The 25,587-nt window shown below is 45.8% G+C and overlaps 1 protein-coding gene across 1 annotated transcript; it reads right to left on the bottom strand.

Annotated features, from left to right (window-relative positions):
* Positions 1-2,980: 2,980 nt before the first annotated feature.
* On the bottom strand, positions 2,981-16,171 carry LOC122733821 (zinc finger protein 527-like). The gene is made up of 3 exons (XM_043974530.1): positions 15,997-16,171; positions 15,487-15,582; positions 2,981-6,755 (listed from the first exon to the last, which is right to left on the bottom strand). Exons 1-3 carry the CDS (start codon positions 16,160-16,162, stop codon positions 5,524-5,526), a joined length of 1,494 nt encoding a protein of 497 aa, XP_043830465.1. The 5' UTR covers positions 16,163-16,171; the 3' UTR covers positions 2,981-5,523.
* Positions 16,172-25,587: the final 9,416 nt, after the last annotated feature.

Here is a 25,587-nt window from a genome sequence, read left to right as displayed (position 1 = left end):
AAAGTGGAAACCGGGAGCAATGCAAAGCAGCGGGCTGAGACCAGCAGCAGGACATTCCCGGTATGATGCCAAGAACAACAAGAGACAGAGGATCAGAAAAGATACCGTGCCAGGGGAGGGAGCAGCAACATCTCCACATGAAGCCCTAGGGCCAGCCCTGGCAAGATAACAGAGTCCAGCCACCTGCTTGGTCCAGGACAAACTGCAGTAACGTGGGCAGAAGACACGGGCCCCACACAACACTGCACATGGGCTGCCCTCTCTGTGTATCTACTGTGGGAGTACCACATATCGCACCACAATCCAGATATGTGTATTTGCATGCACACATGTACACATCACACTGTCTTGCATATACATACAAGCCCAGTGTGCACACATGTATCTTTGTGCACATACACACCTATATGCATACTGTGAGAACCAGGGCGACACCACCCTGAAAGGAAAGCATGTGCTTCATGTTTACTATGGCTGTGATTCTTCCTAACTCTTCACCTTCACCATCACTTTACAATCCCTCAAGTATTCTCTTCACCTTTGCTCTGGCTTCTCTTTCCTCTCTTCCCAATGTTTACCTTTTAGTTAATCATTTCAACTCTACAATGCGACAGCTAGATGGCACAGTGGATAGAGCACTCAGACACTTGACATTTACTAGCTGTATGACCCTGAGCAAGTCACTTAAACCCAATTGCCTCAAACATCTGGGGCCTCCAGTCATCCTGATGTATATCTTGCCAGTGGCAGTGAGGTGGCACAGTGAATAAAGAACTGACCATGGAATCAAAAAGACCTGAGTTCAAATCTCACCTCAGACACTTAATAGCTGTGTGACCCTGGGTAAGTCACTTAAGCCCAAATGCCTTAAACATTCAGGGCCATCTCCAGTCGTCCTAATGTCTATCTTGTCACTGGACCCAGATGGCTCTGGAGGAGTGAGGTCGGTGACCAATTCAGTGCAAGTCAAGACATCAACTCTATTTGCCTTTACATTTGCCCTTTCAGTTAACCAGTTCAACTCTTCATTTGCCTTTACTGTTGTGTAATTTAAGATTCTAAAAGTGGATTCTAATCTGTTCCCCCAGTTTTGGGGGGAAACTGACTAAAATCACTGATAAAACAAGTTTAGGTTTTTAAGGGTTTATTGGAAAATAGGAAGAAAAAGATTGAGAAACAGAATTCCAACAGCCTGGCATTCCTATCTGTCCTCAAATTTCCTGTGAAGTCCTCTGCCGCCACCACCACCAAGTCAGGAACCCAAAAGCCCCAAGAGCTCTCCGCGTAGGCTCCCTCTCCTCCCAGAAAATAGGAGGCTCCTCAAGTTGATTGGCTGGTAGCCTTGATAGACAGCACCCATGAGCAAACGTCATTTCCTGACACCAAGGAAAAGCCACAATGTCTCTGAGGCATTTCCTCATGGTGGAGCTTTCCCACAGCAAGTCTCCAGTAGGTGGCATCATTCCAATCATTACACTGTTGAATCCCTCATTCCCTTGTCCTTGATGCCATTCACATTTTACCAATCCCTAACTGTAGATTATACTCAACATCCGCATCCTTTGCTCCTACTTACCTTGTGTTGAATTGAGGGGAATGGCATAGGGAAGGGAAATAAAGCATCATGGAGAAGAAACATAAAATAGGCTCCTGTGGCTATACCATAGTATTGTTTAAGACTCAAAAACAGAAAGGGGCCAAGTTGTGAAGAGCTTTAAATGCCAAGCAAAGGAGTTTGTATGGTGCATGCACAGACCCTGTCAGCTTACTCAGTGGATGCAGACTCTCCACATGGAGGATGATGGGACAATGGCATCCATGAAAAACATGTTATATAAGAAAAGTGACTTGGAAACACCATGTAACTGGTTGTAGTTGGCTAACCATGTACTTGGGAGAAGCCTTCTTCCATTACCTATGTAGATTAAAAATGATGGCATCTCCAATGATAATAAGTAGCATTTATATATAGTGGGTTTTTGCAGTTATTCAGTCATTAGTCACATCCAACCCTATTTGGGGTTTTCTCAACAAAGATACTGGAGTAGTTTGCCATTTTCTTCTCATTTTACAAATGAGGCAGAATTAAATGACTTGCCCAGGGTCACACAGCTGGTAAATATCTGAGGCCAGATTTGAACTCAGGAAGATGAGTCTTCCTGACTTCAGATCCAGCACTCAAACCAGTGCTTTAACCCTTACAAATTCTAATGCCTGTTTCTGTTTATCATTTCCTATTTTTCCTGTATATAGTTCATTTGCATGTTGTCTCTCCCATTAGATTATGAGCTCCTTGGAGGCAGGACTGTCTTTTGTCTCTTTTTGGATCCCAAGGGCTTAGCACATGTAGAGGAGTATGTAGAGTGAGGCATTTTTGAAAGATATAGGGCACGGGCGATTCATCAGAAAATGAGGGTCTAAATATCCAATAACCCATTTGTAAGGTTTCTCTTTGATACCAATTCCAAATTGTTCAATAAGGTGACCCATCAGGGGCAGCTAGGTGGTGCAGTGGATAGAGCACTGGCCCTGGAGTCAGGAGTACCTGAGTTCAAATCCGGCCTCAGACACTTGACACTTACTAGCTGTGTGACCCTGGACAAGTCACTTAACCCCCATTGCCCCGCAAAAAAAAAAAAAAAAAGAGGTATAAGGAACTTTTTCCAGAGGTTTGGAAGTAAAGGAGAGAAGGGAAGGGAGATACTAGATGAATAAGGTAGAGGGTCAAAGGTAGGTTTTTTAAAGTACTGAAGCATGTTTCCAGGCAGTGTAGAATGGATCCATGAAGGGGGATAGTTTGAATATACAAGAACAAGAGCTGACAGAGCAATGTCCTAGAGAACCAAGGTGGGGATGGGAAGAAAAAAATACAGAAAGGAGTTATTAGCCTTGGCAAGAAGTCAAGATTCCTCTTCTCCATGACTAAAAGATGGGGAGAATGATTAATTCGTCTGATAATTTTTGAGGATTGCAGTTGAATAAGAAAGCTCACTGAAATCCTCATATTCATAACATTTATTTTAATAAAACATTACATACAATTTTTTTTTACTCAACTTTAACTTAACTGGTATAGTGAGGAAAACCTCTCAACAAATGTTGGTCATGAAACCTGTTGTCTGGAGCACTGAGAAGCTGGGACTTGTGCAGCATGACCCAGGCAACAGGTGGCCAGAAGCCCCGTGCCCCATGGTCTCCCCAACTCTGAGATCAGCTCTCTATCCACACCACTGCCTCCATATATCAACAATCTTGAACATCAATATAAACAATTAAACTTGCTTTGCAATGATTTGCATTTAAACAAATGGAATTTAACCTACAAAATGCCACAGCACCTTTTCAATCCAGTCCTCCATCAGGATTCTTAGTTCCCATTCATTCTCATTCCTATGTCTTCCTCTCATCTGATTAATAGGATGCACTCTTCTCCTGGATCTTCATTATACACTTGGCATTATCTATACTTCCTTATATTCCCCAGAATTGCCGTTCTTAATCGCAAGATACTTGCATTACATTTTTGGACCACAATTTAGTAATCAGATGTTTTAGGCCACACGTTCATGCAGAGAATTGATGGTATTTCATTATTCTCACATATCTCCCTGAAAGGAAGGTAAAATGTGCCAATGAAGAATAAGAAAAGATCGCTAGATTTGGCAATTAAGAGATCATTGGTGATTTTGGAGAAAGCAGTTTCAGTTGAATGATGAAGTTGAATGGCAGAGTACAGAAGGTTTAGGAGCAAGCAAGAAGGGAGGAAATGAAAACACTGATTGTAGATCAGTAGATTGTAGATTGGCAGTCTCAAGGTTAGTCACAAGGGGAGTGATATAGGACAACGTCTATTGGTGATAGACAGCTCAAGGGAGAGTACTTAAATGCGGGAGAGTCATGATTATGTTTGTAGCCAGTAGGGAAGCAACCAGTAGATAAAAATAAATTGAAAAGAGTGGAGATGATAGAGAAGGCATATGGCTGGCAAAGAGGGTAAAATAGGATCAAGGATGCAGATGGAGGGTTCACTAATAATCAAAGATGCAAATACAAACAATTTTGAAGCAACACCACACACGAGTAAAATTCAGCAAAAATAATTCAAAGCAGTTCAACGTTCACAAAGAGATGAAGAGACAAGTTCTCATTCATTAGTAGTGGAGCTGCAAATCTACAGGATCTCCTAAGAGTAATTTGAGAGTAGAGAGTAAAAGTGACATTCAGTACATTCTTAAGGATTTTCTCCACTATGAATTCTTAGAATGAGGATCACAGAACCTGAACTGAAGAGGACCACAGAAGCAATCCAGTTTAGACTACATATGAACAGTAACTCCCCAAACATCCATAAAACTGTTATTAAGACTGTGCTTGAAGGCATGCCACCTTAATTGCCATCAAGTTTTTCCTTATGATGTCAAGCCTGAATTTTATTTTAAACCTTTCCTGACTGCTCCTAGTCCCACCTCTAGAGACAAACAACAAACATAGTCCTTCCACATCCCAAGACATTTCCTGCTTTCCTCTGTGAGCTTTCTCTTCTCCGGCCTCGATATTCCCAGTCTGTTTTCTTCAGGTAGTAATTATGACAGGACCTAGAAGCCCTTCACTACCCTATAGTAATAGCCAGCATTTATGTACCAGACACTGTACTAGGCACCATTTCATTCAATCCTCACAATTTCCAAGGTTCTTTCCAGCTCCAGACTTTGCTTCTGTGATCCTTGAGGGTGGGGCAAGCTAAATATTTGAGACAGGTTGTGGTCAGCTGGATCAAGGAGACAGGATCCTCAAAGGAATGTGGGGCCCTCCTCTAGTCCAGGAAATTCCCACTGTCAAGCATGGAGGGAAGATGTGTCAGGGAAGCATGGAGCCCTCCCTGGTTCCTAGAAATTGGACTGAGCTGAGTGATCAAGACAGGACACTAGGCCGCTAAAGCTGTGAAGGGGGGGCATTTTGGAAGCTCAGGCTGCCTAGTTAGCTGCTGCCTGAAACAGCCTGGCTGCTATCCCAGACTCAAGCATTTCAGGGCATTTCAGGTACCATGCCACCCACCTCTCCTACTCTAGGGCTATATGTGTTTGGAGAGATTTCCCTCCAACTCCCAGGAGGAAAAGACTGTATTATGACCTTGGGCAAATTATCTCCCTGGGCCTCATTTTCCTCATCAGTAAAGAGGGGATTGGGCTAGATGGTCACAGAAGCCCCTTTTAGCTTTATACCTATGATTTATTATAAGGTGTTCTCTTTGGAGAAAAGCCTTCCCTCTATCACTACATTCATAAAGGTTTTCTCCAGGATTAATTATCTGACATTTACTACATTTTATTTGCTGGAAAAAGAGTTTCCTACATTCACTAGACTCATGTTTCTCTCCATTATGAATTATCTGATGTTAAATAAGCTCTGTGGTCTGAGAAAAGGCATTCCCATAAGGATTACATTCGTAAGACTTCCCTCCATGATGAATCTCTACTGCTGAATAAGGCATGAACTGTAGCAGACTTTGTCAAATCCTTTGCATTAATAAGGTTTCTCTCCATTATGAGTTCTCTGGTGACGGTTAAACCCTGTGCTCCAGCGAAAGGCCTTCCCACATTCACTACATTTATAAGGTTTCTCTCCAGTATGAATTATCTGATGTCGAATAAAGTGAGAACTCCTGCGGAAGGCCTTCCCACATTCATAACATTCATAAGGTTTCTCCCCTGTATGAGTTCTACGGTGTCGAGTAAGGTGCGAGCTGTAGCGAAAGGTCTTCCCACATTGATTGCATTCATATGGTTTCTCTCCAGTATGGATTTTATGATGTTGATTAAGGTGTGTCATCTGGCGGAAGGCCTTCCCACATTCACTGCATTTATAAGGCTTCTCTCCAGTATGAATTTTGTGATGGCGACTAAGTTCTGCCCTCTGACAAAAGGCCTTCCCACATTCGGTACATTCGTAAGGTTTTTCTCCAGTATGAGTTATCTGGTGCTCAGTCAATTCAGTATTCCGGAGGAAAGCCTTTCCACATTGATTACATTCATAAGGTTTCTCTCCAGTATGAATTTTCTGATGTTGAGTAAGGCCTGAGTTTTGGCAGAAGGCCTTTCCACATTCACTGCATTTATAAGGTTTTTCTCCAGTATGAATTCTATGGTGTTGAATAAGGCCTGAGCTCTGGCGGAAGGCCTTCCCACATTCATTACATTTATAAGGTTTTTCTCCTGTATGAATTCTATGATGTTGAATAAGTCCTGTGCTCTGACGGAAAGTTTTGCCACATTCATTACATTCGTAAGTTTTTTCTCCAATATGTATTCCACGCTTTTTGATAAGTTCTACATTATAACTGAAGGATTTTCCACATTTATTATACACAGAAAATATCTTCTTTGAGCATATACTATTATATTTTCTTAGCTCTGAATATAGTCTGAAGCTCTTCTGCATGTCATACTCATGGAGACTTTTTTCAATCAATTCTTTCTGCTGTGGAAAAAGAACTGGCTCTAGAGTAAAACTTCTCCCATGTTTATTATATTCATTTCTTCTTCCTTGATTGAGAGTTTTCCTTTGGACGAGTTTTAGTTGTGTAGAATGTCTCTCCTCTTGGCTCAGCTGTCTCTCTAATCTAGTATCATATTCCCAGACATCTCGCAATTTAGAGACACAGAGACCACCCTGTGTGAGTATCTCATTGGATGATTCTTTTACAAAAATGTCCAGCTTTGGAGATGACTCTTTGACTTCAGGCCTGCTGTCCCAATCTGAAAGAAATAAAACATTTAAATATACCCCTTTCAGAATGTGTGCTCTCCCCGCTCTGTGTATTTTAACAGATTTTTTTTACCATTATTATTAACATACAGTCAACATGCATTTTTTTACTCTAGATCACCTTTGATGTCTTCTCAGATTTCTCTGTATTTTTTCGTATCTGTCATTTCATATGGTGTGACAATAGCCAATTACATTTATATACCACTTTTTTTAGTTATTCAATCAAGGGGGAATGTAGACTATTTCCCTTCTTTGTCCAACATGCAGGATACAGCTGAGATCATTTGTGTAGGCAAATGTCAACAACACCATGCTTAGGGCATAGTCCTAGGAGTGCAATAATCAGGTCAAACAACAGTTATGTTGTCCCTCCTGGGTGAGTCCGGATGGCTTTCCCAAAAGAGCACACTTCCTAATCCAGAGCTCCACCGGCAGGGCAGCATTTCACGCGCTCATTTCTAACTCTCCGCGCCAGCTGCTTAGGTGCATAGCCCCATGCAGCTATAGAGACCTACACTGTAACCTAACTATGGTCTGCATCTATATATCGAGGATGTTGTGAAGGCACTTAAAGGACCTTCCAGTTCTCAGGCTCTTTTTACTCAGATAATAAAGATCCTTGTGAACAGGCCCCTGGTTGAAGAGAATGAAAAAAACTGTTTAGGCTGGAGAAGAACACTTGGTGGGGTTGGGGGGGGGGGGGCGGGGAGAGTCATTCAAAGTTCTTCATCCTACAACATTGCTGTCTCTGTGAACAATGTTCTCTTGGTTCTGCTCACTTCACTTTACATCAGTTCAAACATCATGCCCCGACTTAGCTATTCTCAGCAATACAATGATCCAAGACAATCCCAAAGGACTAATGATGAAGCATACTATCCACCTCCAAAAAAAGAACTGATATTAATTGAACAGACTGAAGCAGGCGATTTTTCCCTTTCCCTTTTTTCTTTTATTCGAGTCTTCTCAAACAAAAAGACTAATATGGTCATTTTTTACATGATTGTACATGTACAACCTAGATCTGATTGTTTACTGCCTCAGAAAGGGGTGAGAGTAGGGTGGAAGGAGGGATCGCATTTGGAACTCAAAACTAAATAAAAATGTTCATTAAATTTTTTTTAAATCTGTCAGACTTAACAGAAAGTCTCAAAGAGGTTTTGAAACGGACAGTGAAATGCAAGCTAAAACCTGGGCTAAGTCTAATAAGAACAAATGTAACGGAGATGAATATAATGTCTTACATTACAACTGGACTCAAACAAATCAGCTTCAAAAGCAAAAGACAGGGAAGAGCTTGTCAGAAACTGTACCCCAAAGAGAAAGAAGACTGTCCTTTCTGCATGCTGCACTGGTCAGCCCACAGGGTTCCATTCTTGGGGTCACATGTGATGAAAGCCACTGACATAAACGAGAGCAATAAAAAGGAAGACTTAGGAACACATGCACAGCCTTTAAATGTTTGAAGGACCATCCTGTCTGGCTTGTTCTACTTACCCCAGAGGGCAGAGCCACAGAAGATTAGGAAAGTGAGAACTGTCCAATGAGAGAAGTCAGGCCAGGTGGGGCAAAGGAGGCTACTTAAGGAGGGAACTAGCTAGCCAGGGGGTCCCTCTGAACTCTGACCGAATTGGGATGAAAGATTTTCTCAAAAATGTTTATTAAAAAACATTTCCCCCTGTTTTTTCCCATACTTCTTTTCTGATTTATAATAGAATACTACAAATTTATTTTGTTGTTGTTATTGTAATTTTCATATATGGGTAAAGAAAAGAATTGGGGAAGGATAAACCATTTCCTTATACATAGTAGAGCTGCAATAACAACCTAGAAAAGTCACTTGGGCTGCATAATAAATAGATTGACAGTTTTGGAAATGTAGACATACACTTCATCAGCAACAAAGCAAGAAAAAGAAATGCATGGTGTAAGTATAAGCATGTAAGTTTAAAAGACATCTACCTATTCATAAGGGCAACTAGGTGGCACAGTGGATAGTGTTATCAGACCTGAAGTCAAGAAGACTCATCTTCCTGGGTTAAAATCTGACTAGCTATGTCACCATGGGTAAATCACTTCACCCCATTTGCCTCAGTTTCCTCATCTGTAAAATGAGCCAGAGAAGGAAATGGCAAACCACACCAGTATCTCTGCTAAGAAAATTCCCAATGAAGTAACAAAGAGTCAGACACGACTGAAATGAATGAACAACAACAATCTATTCGTAAATGAAGTGATGATATATTTAGAAAACCAAAGAAATTCAAGGGAAAAACTAACCAAGATAACAGTGATACCAAAGAGGGAAATACACAAGAAAGCCCACCAAAATCACTTGCACATCTGGATATGACGCAAAACCAGAAGTGACAAAACAGAGACATAATTGATAACAATGACAAAATTTACCAAATGCTTGGTTATTAAGCTACTCAGAGGCACAGAAGAACCATGGATACAGACAATGGATAAAAAACAACATAAATATAGAAATTACTAAACAAACGGGGAAAAGACGGCAGAGTAACAAGAAATACAGACATTTCCCCTGCATCTCAACTCCTCCAAACAGATGCTACAGAAAACATTACAGCCCGGGGAGAGGCTGTGATCCAAGGCAGAGAGAGCAATCAGACCCCTCACAGAAAGGGCACAATAGCAGGTGTCTGGGGGCAGCCCTGTCATTCACGCTGTCAGCCATTTCCAGCGCATGTGCCAGGGAATGAGTGGCCTGATGCACACCAAGCTAGACTGAGCCTAGTCTGGGGTCTGCAGCAGCAGAAGCAGGGCATGAATCTCAAACCAAAAGGCAGCCCCCAGTCTGCTCTCACTCACCAGAAGGAGCTATCTGGCTGGCTAAGAGGGGCAGAGATCAGCAGCAGGCTGCTGGGACTTTAGACGGGGCAAGGCAACCAGGTCAAGAGCTCACAGAGCCCTCAGACTGCCCTGGATCCGGCCCCTTGAGAGCACTGAAAGCCCGCAGGTCCCAGCCTGAGCCACACCTTACATCCTGGAACACCCCAGAGCCTGGCCCCAGAGTACAGCCTGAAGCCGGGAAGCTGGGAGAAGGAGCAGACGAACCAAAGGAATCCCACCATAAACAGCTGCCATGGCGACAGTCAGGATCATCATCAAAGCCAATAGGAATACAGTGCCTACTGTGCACCAGGCACTGTGCCCAGCACTTGACCATCTCATCGGATCCTCACAACAGGCCGGGGAGGCGGGTGCTATTATTATCCCTTTTGTACAGCTGAGGAAACCAAGGCAGGCAGAGGTGAAGTGACTAGCCCAGGGTTACACAGCTAGTATAAGGGTCTGAGGCCTGATTTGAATTCAGGTCTTCTGACTCCTGGCCTAGCGTTCTGTGCCACCTCGCTGCCTGTAAACACACACAAAAATGAATGACTCCAAAGTATCTTCAAGCAAAGCCTCAAAGAAAAACATGGCTTGAGCACAAATTTAACTCAAATTTTTAGAAAAGATGAAGCAAGATTTGGGGGAAATGAGTTAAAATATTTTTTGTAAATGGGAGCTATGGAAGAAAAATTAGGAAGAGAATTGGCTTAGCACAAAAGATACAAAACCTTGACCAAATAACAAGTTCCCTGAAAATGAGAATGGACCAAATAGAAACCAATGATTCCATTAGACATCAATAAATATTAAAACAAAATCTAAAGACTGAAAAAAGAGAAGAAAATGTAATCTTCAAAACAAATGCCATAAAAAGGAAACAGAATGAAGACAGTTGTGCTAACTGAAAGCTATGAGCATAAAAATAGCCCAGACATCCTATTTCAAAAAGTCACAACAGAACGCTGACCAGAGCGCAAAGTGGAAATAGAAATAATCCACCCTCCTAAAAGAAACCCCAAAATGAAAATTCCCAGGAATATTATATACAAAATCCAGAGGCAGGAATAAGAGGAAGGACAAATCAAGGGAGGGAATGATCAATTCTAGGTAAAACAAACTCTACCTAAGGATTTACAAAAATACTTAGAACAGCTCTCTTGAAAATTAAAGGAATGGGGGGCAACTAGGTGGCACAGTGGATAAAGCACCGGCCCTAGATTCAGGAGGACCTGAGTTCAAATCCGGCCTCAGACACTTGACACTTACTAGCTGTGTGACCCTGGGCAAGTCACTTAACCCCCATTGCCCCACCCAAAAAAAAAAAAAAAAGAAAATTAAAGGAATGTTCATCAATTGGGGAATGGCTGAACAAGTTGTGGCACACGACTGTGATAGAATACTTATTGTGCTGTAAGAAAGGATGAAGGGGGGGCAGCTAGGTGGCACAGTGGATAAAGCACTGGCCTTGGATTCAGGAGGATCTGAGTTCGAATCCAGCCTGAGACACTTGACACTTACTAGCTGTGTGACCCTGGGAAAGTCACTTAACTCTCATTGCCCCCCCCCCAAAAAAAAGAAAAGAAAGGATAAAGGAGATGGTTTCAGAAAAACCTGGGAAGACCTGTATGAACTGATGCAAAGTGAAGTGAGTAAAACCAGAACAATTTCTACAACCACCACAATAATACTGGGAATTCTGATAAGTATAATGACCAAAGACAATTCCAGAGGACTCATGATAAAAATACTGCCCATCTCCACACAGAGACACTAAGGGTTCAAAGTACAGAATGAGAGATTGGGGCAGAGCCAAGATGGTAGAGGAGAGGCTGTGACTCCTACAAGCTCCAGATAAACCTGTCCATTCACTCCCAAATTAATGAGGTTAAAAAACAAAAACAAAAACAAAACAAAACAGGGAAGCCTAATGTACATAAGAGCAGAGTGAGACTATTTTTCAGCAAAAGATAGCAATTGTAATCACCTACTGACCAGGCTGAACAGCTCAGCGCGCAGTCCAGACCCAGCCAGGAGCAGACAGTGCTTCCAGAGCCCATCAGAGTCTTCAGCGCCAGCAGTTTCTGAGGTCCCGATCATGGACTGGTGAGGGGGTTTGGTGATAGGCCAGCGTGGAGTGGAGGCAGTCTCTACTGGAACTGGGGTGAAGCGCCCTGGTTCTGAACCAGTGGGCTGAATCGAGTGGTGGTGCCCCAGGGGGAGAGGGGCACAGGCATGCCAAGCATCCGACCACAGAGAATCAGAGTTCAATCAGACTTCTGTTTCCAGGTCAAAGAGAAAGTGGCCATGGTTATTCACAGGCCAGGCAGGCTGAGAAGAAGCCCAACCACCCCCTGGGTCACACTGTAACTTGAACAGTATGTCCTGGAAGCAGCACTACACTTTAAAAAGGAGTTAAGGGGGGCAGCTAGATGGCACAGTGGATAAAGCACCGGCCCTGGATTCAGGAGTAACTGAGTTCAAATCCGGCCTCAGACACTTGACACTTACTAGCTGTGTGACCTTGGGCAAGTCACTTAACCCCCACTGCCCCACAAAATTAAAAAAAAAAAAAAGGAGTTAAAAGCCAAGAAATAGCCGGCCAAGATGAGTGTGCAGAGAAAGCAGCAAACCATCGAAAACTTCTTTGGGGGAAAGGTAGACCACAATACACCCTCAGAAGAAGAAGATAATAACAGAGTCAAAGCTCCAACATTCAAAGCTTCCAAGAAAAATATGAATTGGTCTCAGGGCATGGAAGCTCTCAAAAGGGACTCTGAAGAGAAAGTAGGAGAGATAGAAGGAAGATTTAGAGAGATGGAGGGAAGAATGGAAAGAGAAATGAGAGCAACGAAGGAAAGTCATGAGAAAAAAGTCAACAGTTTGAAAAGCCGAATGGGAAAAGAAATAGAAAATTGGGATTGGGATTGAACAAATAGAAGCTAGTGACCTTATGAGAAATCAAGACACAGTAAAGCAAATCCAACTGAATAAAAAAATAGAGGGCAATATGAAATATCTCCTTGGAAAAACAGCTGACCTGGAAAACAGATCCAGGAGAGATAATTTAAAAATCATTGGACTACCTGAAAACCATGACCAAAATAAGAGCTTAGACACCATCCTCCAAGAGATTGTCTGGAAGCAGAAGGCAAAATAGAAATTGAAAGAATCCACCAATCACCTCCTGAAAGAGACCCCAAGCAGCTAGGTGGCACAGTAGATAGAGCACTGGCCCTGGAGTCAGGAGGACCTGAGTTCAAATCTGGCCTCAGACCCATGACACTTACTAGCTGTGTGACCCTGGGCAAGTCATTTAACCCCAACTGCCTCACAAAAAAAAAAAAAAAATAGAGAAAGAGACCCCAAAAGGAAAACTTCCAGAAATATTATAGCCAAATTCCAGAGCTCCCAGGTCAAGGAGAAAATACTGCAAGCATCTAGAAAAAAGGAATTCAAATACTATGGAGCTCCAATAAGGCTAAAACAGGATCTAGCAGCATCTACATTAAAGGACCGGAGGGCATGGAGTATGATATTCCAGAGGGCAAAGGAACTGGGACTACAGCCAAGAATCATGTACCCAGCAAAACTGTGTATACTCTTTCAGAGGAAAAAGTGGGACTTCAATGAAAAAAGAGGACTTTCAGGAATTTGTGATGAAAAGACCTAAACTGAATAGAAAATTTGACTTTCAAATTCAAGACCCTGGAGAAGCATAAAAAGGTAAACAGGAAAAAGACTTCATGAGGGATATTAAAAGATCAAACTGTTTACATTCCTACATTCGAACTCATAAGAACTATCTCAGTAAGTAATTCACAGAAGGCACAGGTCTGAACTAAATATGAAGGGATGATATCTGTAAAGCATTTATGTTTTGTCCTTTGTGAGGCAAACAGGGTGGGGTGTCTTGTGTCTGGGACCGGATTTAGGCTTGGGACCTCCTGGGTCCAGGGCTGGTGCTTTGTCCACTGTACCACCTAGCTAATCCATGATGAAATCTTTAAAATAGGGTTATGGTGTAGGAGGAATAGACTGGGGGAAGAGTAAGGGGAGAGATAGTCTGGGGAGAGATAGTTCACATGAAGGAAACAAGAAAAAAGCTTATGGAGGACAGAATGAGAGATTATGGGGTAAGTAGGTGGGAGAATGGCCAATGTAAACATGTGTATTGTTAGGCTGATGGGGGGTTTCTTTTTCTTTCTTTTTTAATTGGGAAGATTTGGGGGAGGAAGGTGGATTTTTACTAATTCAGAAAAAATAATTTTAAATAAATAAGCAAATAGTTAAAAACCCACTACATATAACTAAGTAAAGCTAATGTAGTAATGTTGGCAATACCAATCAAATTAATTCATACAACTATGGTATATCAAATCTAAATATTAACAGGCTCCTTAACATGGAATTAAATAAAATGGTAAAAAAAAATTGCTGTGGAGAAAATAAACAGAAAAGAACATAAAGAATTATAGACATGAAGAAGATGGGGTGAAAGAGGAACTCAACCCCACAAACAGAAGAAATTATCAAAGACAAACAGACAAATTTGATTGTATAAAATTTTTGCACGCAAAAATGTCAGTGTCTCTATGTTAAAAAAGAAAGAACCAGGTTGGGAAAAAAATTTTGCCAAAAATTTTCCTGCTAAATATTTGATGTTTGAAAACTAAAGGCAGTGATGCAAATTATAAGTGTAAAAAGATCCATTTCACACACACAAAAAATAAATAAAAGGTGAAAACAAATGAAGAGTCAGTTCTTCACAAAAGAAGGAACACAAATTGTCCGTAATCACAAGAAACATCATGAAGTACAAAAGAAAACAGCTCTGAGACACAAATGAATGGAGGTGTTTTTAAAATGGTAAGATTAAATGGTAGACATGCTGTGAAGCTATAGAGACCCACATGATTCCACAGCTGATGAGCTGAGAATTGGGGTCGTCTTCCTGAAAAGCTGTATGATAATAAGCACCAAGGCTTCTGACAGTGCACCAAATATAGGGTCTGGAGTCAAGGAAGACCCAAGTTCAAATCCAGACTCAGACACTTAGTAGCTGTGTGACCCTGGGCAGGTCACTTTGCCTCTGTCTGCATCAGTTTCCTCAACTGTAAAATGGGGATAATCATAACACCGAAGGGTTGTTGTGAGGGTCGAATTAAATATCTGTAAGGCACTCAGCCCAGTGCTTGGTGTTCTGTGATGTTCGCTATCATCATCATCATCCCTGGGGTGGAAATGAAAGGAAATCAAGAGTCCCTTTTCCCAAGTGCTGGCAGCCTCATCTCTGATAACACAAGAAAGTAAAAGCAAACAGGACTGAATGGCAGCGTCTCGGCTGAGAAAAGCCTCCCCGACTCTTCCTCACAGACCTGAAGAGAGGTGGCGGGTCTCACTGGAAAGGACGTAGGAGGAACTACCCAGAATCTGCTGGACTACATGTACAGCTATGACACCCAATGTTTAATGAAATGGGCAACGTGATTGTTAAAACAACACAGAAGAAACAGAGGTCAGATGGGGGTATGGAAGCAAACCAGCCTTTCCATTGTTTGGTTCACGTCACTAGGTACATTTTAAAAGGAAGACTAAATCAGCCGCGGGGAGGGAAGACAGTGTGCTCTGACCAAAGGCATGATCCCAGTGCCTGTTAGGCTCCTCTGTCCCATGGGAAGGCTGAGCGCCCCACTCCCAATCACAGCACTCCTACACTTGCTCTCCAGTGTGCCAATAATGGGGTGCTCTGCAGATCCATGACCTTCACAGAGGGTCCTGCCAGAAACCTCCCAGGGCTGACCTGCCCTAAATAATCGGTTGTTCAAGGAAGGAGTCAGCTGCCTGGCCTCCCAGACTCACCTGCACGGCTGCTTCGCGGAACTCCGGCCTCTGGCCACCAAGGTGCCCCACCTTGCTCCAGGTGACTGATCACGTCTGGTTTAGACACCACGAGGCCTGTTCATTGGAAACAGCAAAGCGATAGCACCAAGGGTCACGTCCAGATTCTATCTTCCCCCAGCCCACCTCCCCACCCTTCTAGGAGCAGCAAGCAGGAGAGAAGACTTCTGGAGAATGCTCTGGTTTGTGTCCCACAGTGACACAGGGCTTGGGGGTTCATCCTCCCCACTGACAGGAGAGGGACCTTTCAGGGTCTCAGGTATCTATACCGGTACCTGAAGGGAGACTCTCCTCCTTGGACAAAGAGTGAGTTGGGAGAGGCCCAAATTCAGGGACAGCACAATGAAGCTGATAATTTCCTGGCTAAAAATCAAACACTTTTCATTTGGAACTATGGCCACAAAAGGGGGAGCCCCCATCTGCTCTCCACAGGCCCAACCATAACTGCCAAACACTGAGGAGCCTCCTCACCCAGGCAGACCAGGTTCCGGTAGTTCTCCAGCATCACCTCCCGGTACAGCTCCTTCTGGGCAGGGCCCAGGTAGCCCCACTCCTCCCAGGTGAAGTCCACAGCCACATCCTTGAAGGTCACTGACTCCCGAAACACCCAAGAGGCTCGTGCTCGCCCAGCAGTCATCCTTCACTTGGATCTGAGAAGAGAGCGTGGGAGGATACTTGGGGTGCTGCATAGTGCACCCGGGCTCCAGGGTTACCTAAACCCCTACTAAGGGCCAAAGTCGGATGGATTCTAAATCATGTCAAAGAGTAGAAATGGGTCAGAACTACACAGGAAGTACCTTGGCAACAACCACCTTGTGAGGCTGGGGCTCACAGATGAGAAAGGCTAACGGCTACGTTCTTAGTCACAAAGTAAGTCTCCTAAACGTGACTCAGATTCTTTGCCTTGCTCCACTGCTCAGTCACCCGTGCTAGTTCTCTCCCCAAAGGAGCGGTGTGAATCCCCACAAATCATTCCCATGAAATGCTGGACCTAAATACTGTACTGAGAAGAGCAGCACTGACAGCAACAGTCTGAAGATGACATCAGAGGGAACAGCGCTCGCTCCATGAATAATCAGGAATTATTTCTTTTGGAAGGCAAACACACACCCTGTAATTTCTTCCTAACTGCACAATTTCAGATGAACTGAAACAAAGTTATTAGCACATCCCATCCAAGTCCCTCTGACCTAAAATATTAAACCTAACAAACATATTCTAGTCAAACACCAGGAATTAATAACCACAGAACCATGGAATTTCAGAGGCGAGAGTGACTTCATTTTTTTTTTTTTTTTTAGTGAGGCAGTTGGGGTTAAGTGACTTGCCCAGGGTCACACAGCTAGTAAGTGTTAAGTGTCTGAGGCCAGATTTGAACTCAGGTCCTCCTGACTCCAGGGCCGGTGCTCTATCCACTGCGCCCCTAGCTGCCCCTCGGGAGAGTGACTTCATGCCAGCACTAGCGTGGCGACGGGGAGACCAGGGCTGCCCAGAGCTCGTCACCACTTGGAGAGCTCCAAGTTTCAGTATTTACAGACAAGCCTCATTCCCCATTACCTCTGAACCAATCAACAAGCACTCAGTAACTGATTACTCTGTGCCAGGCCCTGTGCAAAGAAAGGGAAAACCAGTCAATGCCCTCAAGGACGTGGCATTAGGGGTCAGCATTAGGTGCAGCAGCAGCCGATGAAGGGAACCTTGGTGCGAAGGCTCGGGCTTCCCGCAGAGGGCAGGATGTGAGCCCAGGGAAGCCAGGAGGGGAGAGGGACGGCCTGGGTGGTGGACTGGAAACCCGGTTTGGCTGGATTGATTCTAGAGGGGGGTGAAGTGTAAGGAGAAAGGAAGGGGCAAGATTGTGAACAGAAGCCTTTCTACTTGATCTGGGACACAGGGAGCCACTGGAGGTTAAGAGTAGGGGAATGTGGGGCAGCTAGGTGGCGCAGTGGATAGAGCACCGGCCCTGGATTCAGGAGGACCTGAGTTCAAATCCGGCCTCAGACACTTAACACTTACTAGCTGTGTGACCCTGGATAAGTCACTTAACACCCATTGCCCCGCCAAAAAAAAAAAAAAGAGTAGGGGAATGCCAGGGTCAGGGCAGAGCCTTAGGAAAATCACTGGGGACTGAAGAGTCCAGGTGAGAGATGAGGGCCCACACCAGCACGGTGACCATGTGCGTGGAGAGAAGGGGACCCAAAAGGTAGAAACGAAAGGATGGAAGGAGGGCGAGGGCGCTTGGGAGGGTGGCAGCGCCTATCTGGGAACAGGGAGGAGGGGGGCAGAGATCTGTCCTGGATGGTCCCACAGCAGGTCTGGATGGACGGAGGCCTGGGGAGGAGACCCAGCAAAAGAGACCCTGGGCAGGGAGGCCGGTCCCAGTGACCCTGGAGGCGGCCGTCTCGGCGGGAGAAAGGGGAGGGGGGGCTGACTGGCGTACGGTTGGGGGGGCGGCTGTGATGAGGCTCCAAGGGTGGTTTGGATGGGGAGTGATGGGGAGGACTGTGGGGGGGGGCAGGGGCAGCCCCATCCCCTTCCTCCGCAACTTCTCCTGACCTTGTCTGCACGTGGTGAATACAAAACCATGTGAAAGTGACCCCTTCCCCAGACTCGGGAACGGAGGAGGCAAAGCATGTATGAAGCACTGACTGTGTACAGACATGCACCACACACACAGATAACACTTTAACAGACCGGCGGTCCTGGGAGGAGGGAGGCCCAGGAGGCCGCTTGAAAGCCTTGGCCCCTGCGGGCCGCGAGTGGCGCGGTGGGGAAGCCCCGAGTTCAAGTCCGGCTGTGGGCCCCGGGCTAGCAGTGTCCTAGACCGGTAAAAGAGGGCGCTAACCTCCAGAGCGCTTGCGCACGGTGCCGAGGGAGGAAGGGAGGGCGTGACGGCGAGCTCCCCGGGGCCGGGCCCCATGGGCCGCCAGCCCCCGCCGCGGCGCCCTCTCCACTCACTCCAGCGGCCGGCGTCTCCCGGCCGCCTCCGGCTCAGGGCCGCTCACGGAGGGGGCGGAGAAAGGCGTCTCTGATTGGGCGCAGCCGCTCCCGGAAGAGGCGGAGCCCGACGGCACGCGAAGCTCCCTGAAGGCCCCCCCGTCCAGGAGCGGCCAGGCCCCGGCGCTGGGTGCACCGCCTCGTTCTCCGCCCTCGGGCTCGGCCTCGGTCCGGCCAGGGACACGGGACCGCCGGACTCGGCCCCCAGCGCGGCCGACATGCAGCGAAGCCAAGAAGGCCGAGAGTTCGGCGGAGACCGGAAGGGGCGGACAATCGCCGGGCCGCCGGAAGGAAGTGACGTTTGCTCCCGTCCGCCTTTGTTCTTCCTGCCTTCCTCTGCGTCTATGGCAACCGCAATGATTGACCGGAGGAGGGGGAAGGTCAATGGTGCCCCCTTCAGGCTGGGCGGCCCTGCTGCACCCTGGCGGGCCTCAAGACTCCGTCCCCTCCCCTTCCATCACCAGGCCCTTGACCTCTTCTCGGGCCCTTACCTGGTGCACCGTCCTTTCTTGGGGAGCGAGCCCAGAACCCCGATGTCCGAGGCCGCTTCTCACCCGATGTGTGACCTTTAAGCTGACCTGGGAGCATAAAGCAAGACCCCAGCCCTGGGGGGTGGGGGTGGGGGGCGCTTCCATTCTTTTTTTTTTTTTCTTTGTGAGGCAATTGGGGTTAAGTGGCTTGCCCAGGGTCACACAGCTAGTATGTGTTAAGTGTCTGAGGCCGCATTTGAACTTAGGACCTCCTGAATCCAGGGCCGGTTCTCTATCCACTGCACCACCTAGCTGCCCCGGCGCTTCCATTCTAATGGAAGAGAGAAGGCGTGCAGACCAGGCAAAGTGACCATCCCAAGGGGAAGGGTAGGGGGTGAGGCAGCCAGGAAGTCTTGGAGGGAGAGGTGGACAGAGACCCGGTCCCGCTGAAAACGCTGCAAGCCAGAGACGGATGAAATGACCCTCGAGCCCTGGAGGGGCCGGCGATCCGCTCCCCGCAGGCGCCCGGTCTGAGCTGGTATGGCTCCGGGGGGATCCAGATAAGGAGATCTCCCAACCAGAGTGAAAGGAGAGGAAGAGAGCCGAGGACAGGCCCGTGGGGCCAAGGAGATGCAGAAGGATGGGTCCCACGGGCAGGAGGCCAGCCCAGAGAAGGCACGAGAACCCAGAGAAGACAGACTCTCCCCGGAGAAGGGGGGGCGGCGGAAGACGGGGCCAGACTTGGGGAAGAACCAGGACTGCCCCTGGGGCTCCTGACTCCGGGTCCAGCTGCCCGCAGCCCGCTGGAAAGAGCTGCCCCGGAGGAGGAGGGGGCCGTGGGGAGTGAGGACGCCCGGGAGCATTAGGAGGGGAGGGGAGGCAGCGGTGCCCAGGCTCGCTCGCGGACGACGTGGAAGATGAATCTGGAGAGGGGGAAAGGGTCTGGAGTCCAGAAGGGGCCGGGGCTCAGTGGGGGCCAGGGCGTGGCTGAGTGGGTAACGAAGAAGCCTAAGGGCAGAGGGAAGCTGCGGGGGGTTTAACTATGGAGCACTGTGGAAGGGGCAGGGGGGAAGTTTGGGATTTCAATTCATGGGGTGGGGAGAGTATAATGGGTAGCGAGATGAGGCCCATGGCCAGAGGCTGGTACTAAGGACCCCCCTTGAGGTCTGACCTCCAGGCAAGTGGTGAGGGGTTCTCTGAGGCCTCGTGGAAGGCCAAAGTCAGGCTTGGGGAGGCAGCTAGAGGCGGCAGGAGGTGGCCTAATCCCAGGGAAGCCTTGGGAGCTAATGTGAGCTCCTTGAAAACAGAGAACCGTTTTTACCTTCCTTTTTCTACCCAGCACTTAGCCCCGTGCCTAGCCCAAGGGAGGGGATTAGTAAATGCTAGTTGAACTTAATCCTCATTGCCCCACCAAAAAAAGAAAAATAGAAAGAAGGTAAATGCTAGTTGACTGACTACATGCCCTCTTCTTTCCCTGCCCCTGCCAATAACCCAATTGCGTTTGATGTATTTCTACATGAGACTCTTGTTTTCCACTCTCCTTTATCTGGACGTCAGTCCATAAATATTTACTAAACGCCTACTGTGTGTCAGGTGCTGTGCTAAGTGTTGGGCTAAAGGAAAGGCAAAACCACACTGGTCTCGAGGAGCTCAGTCTTTGGTGGGGGCAACAAGAGGCCGACAAGTCTCCCCAGAGCTTTCTCAGGATAAGGGGCTGAGCAGCAGCCGGTGGGATTTTAGCTGGGGCTTGGCAGTCAGTGTGGCTGTGGAGGGGCAAGGCTGGGCTGGCCTGGAAATGCCAAACCAAGGGATTTGGGATTTGGTCCTAGCTTAGGGGAGAATCTCCTGGAGATGAGAGAATGCTCATACTGGGCGTTAGGAAGAATGCTTTGGCAGCAGAATAAAGGCTGTATGGAGGGGGGCAAGATGTGAGGTAGGGAGCCCCACCTGCCAGCTACAGCAGTAATCCAGATGTGAGATCTTGAGGGCCAGGGTGGGTCCTAGGGATTTGAATTCAGCTCTTCTTGACCCCAGGCCCAGGGCCCTGGCTGCTGTGCCAACTAACTGCCAACTTAGAGTTGTTCCTGGTGTCCCAGCCCCTCATTCTTTATGGGACAATGCAGAAAATACTCTGATTTCTCCTCTGTGCTACAATAATCAAAGGAAAAAACCAGGTTGTGGATAATATATCTATTAAACAAGACATAAATTTGGCATCCAAAGTATATGCTTCTCTGTAAAAAATTGACAAAGGTAACGCCCAGTCCCAGTGGCTAAATGGGCAAAGGATAAACAGACGATACTATTTTAGTAAAAAGTTTTAGTGCCTTGCTCTTACATTCCATTTATTCCAAATATACCCCTCCCTGCTTCCTTATGGAGCCATCTTACCTGGCCACAAAGATTATAAAAAGGAAAAAAAAAAACCAAAACACAGTTCAGCAAAACCAGCCAAAACATTGTAGATATTCTCAAACCATACTCCCACCTTGTTTTAAATAGTTTTAGAAAGAGGAAACTCAGGTTGTTAGTAATTATCACTTTGGGGGGGGGGGCAGGGCAATGAGGGTTAAGTGACTTGCTCAGGGTCACACAGCTAGTAAGTCAAGTATCTGAGGCCAGATTTGAACTCAGGTCATCCTGAATCCAGGACCAGTGCTTTATCCACTGTGCCACCTAGCTACCCCTGTAATTATCACTTTTTGAAAGGTTTGACATCTGCAATAATCAACAAGATGCAAATTCAAAAAGACTGAGGTATCAACTCACAGGAAACAGCTAGACAGTTCAGTGAATAATAGACTGCTGGGCCTGGAGTTAGAAAGACCTGAGTTTAAATCCAGCTTCAGATATTTATAGTACCTGTGTGACCCTGGGCAAGTCACTTACCCTCTGTTTACCTTAATCCACTAGAGACATTAATGGCACATGATTCCATTATCTATGGGGCCTCTAGGTAGCCGAGAGTCAGAAAGACTCATCTTCGTTAATTCAAATCTGACCTCAGACACTTACTAGCTGGGTGATCCTCTGCAAGTCACTTAACCCCATTTGCCTCAGTTTCCTCATCTGTAAAATGATCAGGGAAGGAAGTGGCAAGCACTCAACTATCTTTCCCAAGAAAATCCCATGGACAGTATGGATGTGCTATGGTTCATTGGTTCACAGGGAGACAGACAAGACTGAACAATAAGGAAAAATGACTTCCACTGCATTCTTGAGGTTCTACTTGTATAAGACTTCATACATTCTCAGACCATCCAGTCTAGCCAGTGCATAAGTAAGGATCCTCCCAAAAACATTCCTCAGTAGCAATCCCTTCTGTGCCTGAGTCTGATGGGGGAAGGGAAGCCCAATACTAGCCAAGGCAGCCCATTTGGGTTGCCTACAATTCTCTGCTCTCTGTGCTCAAGGAGTAGGTGTCTTAGCCTTCTTCCATGGGACCAAAGAGCTGGTCCAATATTTGACAGCACTGTCATGCCAACCCCTAAGCTTTCTCTCCTCGAGACTAACCATCCATTCCTTCAGGTGATTCTCCTGGGACACTGGGGCCCTTTAACTCCTGGTTTGCCAGTCTTCGAATACTCCAGGTTATGAATATTCTTCTAAAATGTGGTGTGCAGAGAAATACAAGGGAATCATAGATTCTGACCAGGAAAAATATATGGGAACTATCATTTCCAGAGTCTCTGATATGGGATGGAGCATGGGGCCTATTCCTCCTGGATGCAGGAAGTCCTGAGTTCAAATCTGGATTCAGACACTTAACCAGCACTATAATCCCAGGAAAGTCATTTAACTGCTGTCAGCCTCAATTTCCTCAACTATAAAATGGGAATTAAAAATAGCACCTATCTCATAGGGTTGTTGTGAGCATTAAATGAGATAATGCTTGTAAAAGTACTTAGCACAGTGCCTGGCACATATTAGGCATTAAATAAATGCTTATTCTCCCCTCCCTCTCCACACAGCAGACTTTAGTTGGATGGTGTTGTTTGGTCATTGAATCACATCTGACTCTTTGTGGCCCCAAGGACACATGTCCATTGTGTTTTCTTAGCAAAGATACTGAAGTGGTTTACCATTTCCCCAGTGTGTCCCCATTTTACAAATGAGGAAGTGAGGCAAATGGGGTGAAGTGACTTGCCTAGGGTCACACAGCTGGTAAGTTGTCTGAGCACAGGTTTGAAATCAGATCTTCTTGATTTTAGGCCTAGTGATCTATCCATTATACCTCTAGCTGCTCCAGATGGGTGGCTGCCACTAAAACACTACTTTGGCTCTGACCTTAATGAAAATAAAAAGTTGCTTGCTTGTCTAGGCTAGAGCTTTAGGAAATGCTAGCTGAGCCCACATGCCAGGGCACCCCAATTGATATTTCTCTATATAAAATTGCCACAAATTTAGGCTTGATATGAGAAAAAACTTTGTACCTAAAGAAAATGTCTAAATGTTTCATGGCCTACTATGGGTGGTAGTGAGTTCCTCCAAAGTCTATGTCCTCAAATTTAAGGTGGTTTGAAAAACTTTCTCAGAATTGTTGTCTAGTGGATTCTTTTGTAGGTCAACACTGCACTAGAATGTCCTCAAGATCCTTTACAACTCATATTTTCTGGCTACAATTCATATCTAGTTAGAATTCATATGGAAAAAAGCCTCAGGATGGCAAACTCCAGATATTGTTGTAGTAGTAGTAGTAGTAGTAGTAGTAGTAGTAGTAGTAGTAGTAGTAGTAGTAGTCGTAGTCGTAGTCGTAGTCGTAGTAGTCGTAGTAGTAGTAACAACTAGCATTTATCTAGCACTATAAGGTTTGCAAAGCCCTTTTCAAAACTTATCCTATTTTATCCTCACAACAACCCTAGGAGGCAGATACTCTTGTTATCTCCATTTTACAGAGGAAGAAACAAAGGTAGAAGAAGTTAGTGACTTGTGCAGAGCCACACAGCTCTCTTGTCCAAGACAAGTTTTGAACTGGGGTAGTTCTGACTTTATGTCCACTCTATGCACTGTGCCACCTGACTGCTAAGTAATGAACGAATTGCCTCTAGGATAAGACACAAACTTCTGTCTGGCACTAGCAGTCTTTCCCATCCTAGCTCTACCCCATCTTCCCAGGTCATTCATTAGTCCTGTCACTCTACGTTCCAGCCTGACTTAATGGAATTTGCCATTTCCATGTATGACATTGTCTCCTCTGAAGCCATTCCTTTCTCTCCTCATCTTACTCCCTTCAATGCCTTCTGCCACTGTTTCCTCCTTCTCATCCTGCTAAGGTCAATGCCACTACATGTGATCCCATTCTATCCTGTTGCTTCATCTCCATTATCCCCACTCTGTCTCTCCCAGGCCTCTGAACGGTTTTCTGTCATCCACAGATATAGCTGTATCTCTCTCTTCTTCAGAAACGTTCAAATGATTCTTCCTTCCGCAACAACTACCATCCCAAACTTCTCTGGTCTTGTGTGCCCAAACTCCTTTAGCTGCTTCTCTGCAATAAGTGCTTCCATCTCTTTACTCCTCACTCTACTTACCTCCCTAAAGGCTGCTTCCCAACCTCATCATTCAACTGAAACTCCTCTCTGCAACATTTCAGTGATCTCTCAATGGCCAAGTCCATTCACTCTTTCTCAACCTCTGCAGCTTTTGACGTGTTTGATCTCTCAATGTTTGCCTTTGGCCTTTCTCTCCAGGTTCTCTTATCTATCTGACCAGTCCTTCTCTGTCTCCTTTGTTGAATTTTCATCCAAGTCATGCCTGCTAATTGTGGGTATCCTAATAGGGCTCTGTTATGCACCCTCTTCTCCCTCTATACTGTTTCACTTGTTGATCACATCAGTTTCATGGATTCGATTGTCATCTCCATGTTAAGGATTCTCAAATCATTTATCCAGCCCTAACCTTTCTGCTAACCTCTAGTCTCACATCTCCAACTATAGACACTAGTGGACATTTTGACCTGGGTTTTCTGTAGACATTTTAAACTTCACATGTCCTACAGTGAACTCATTATCTTACCTCCATCTTCCCTCCTTCCAAACATCCCTGTTACTGTTGGGGTCATAGCAGTCCTCCTCAGATTCACAATCTTAGGTGTCATCCTAGACTTCTCACTATCTCTCACTCCCCTCTCCCCCATACATACTGTTACTAAGGCCTGATTTTATCGTTGCAACATCTCCCACCTTTTCCTCCTCTGATATTGCCAACACCCTAACGGAAGCCCTCATCTCCTCATTCTGGACTTGGTAATAGCTGCTAACTGGGGGAAAAGTTCTAGGGGCTCCATCCCAAGCCCTCTTCCCCCTCTGTTAGCTCCTCTAGACCAGGGATTTTTCTTTTGCTTTTCTTTGTATTCTGAGAGCTTGGCCCTTTGGGAGAATTCCTCAACCTAGAGGACCCAACTGGAGGTCAATAAAAGAAGAATTGGCATCAGCTGGTGGGCAGATGGCAGATGGCTAGCAACTCCAAGGAAACAAGGCTAGATACACTCTTATATTAGGTTCACTCCAGCTTTGGGCAACATTAGCAGTGGCAAAGGAGATTGCCAATCAAAAGAAGAGGCAGGAGACATTCCCCGTTTTCTGGAGCTCGCGATCCA

The sequence above is a fragment of the Dromiciops gliroides genome, chromosome 1, assembly GCF_019393635.1.
Source record: "Dromiciops gliroides isolate mDroGli1 chromosome 1, mDroGli1.pri, whole genome shotgun sequence".
NCBI classification, from domain to species: domain Eukaryota; kingdom Metazoa; phylum Chordata; class Mammalia; order Microbiotheria; family Microbiotheriidae; genus Dromiciops; species Dromiciops gliroides.
Note: the sequence above shows the minus strand (reverse complement) of the source record. Positions and strands in the feature narration are given on the sequence as shown.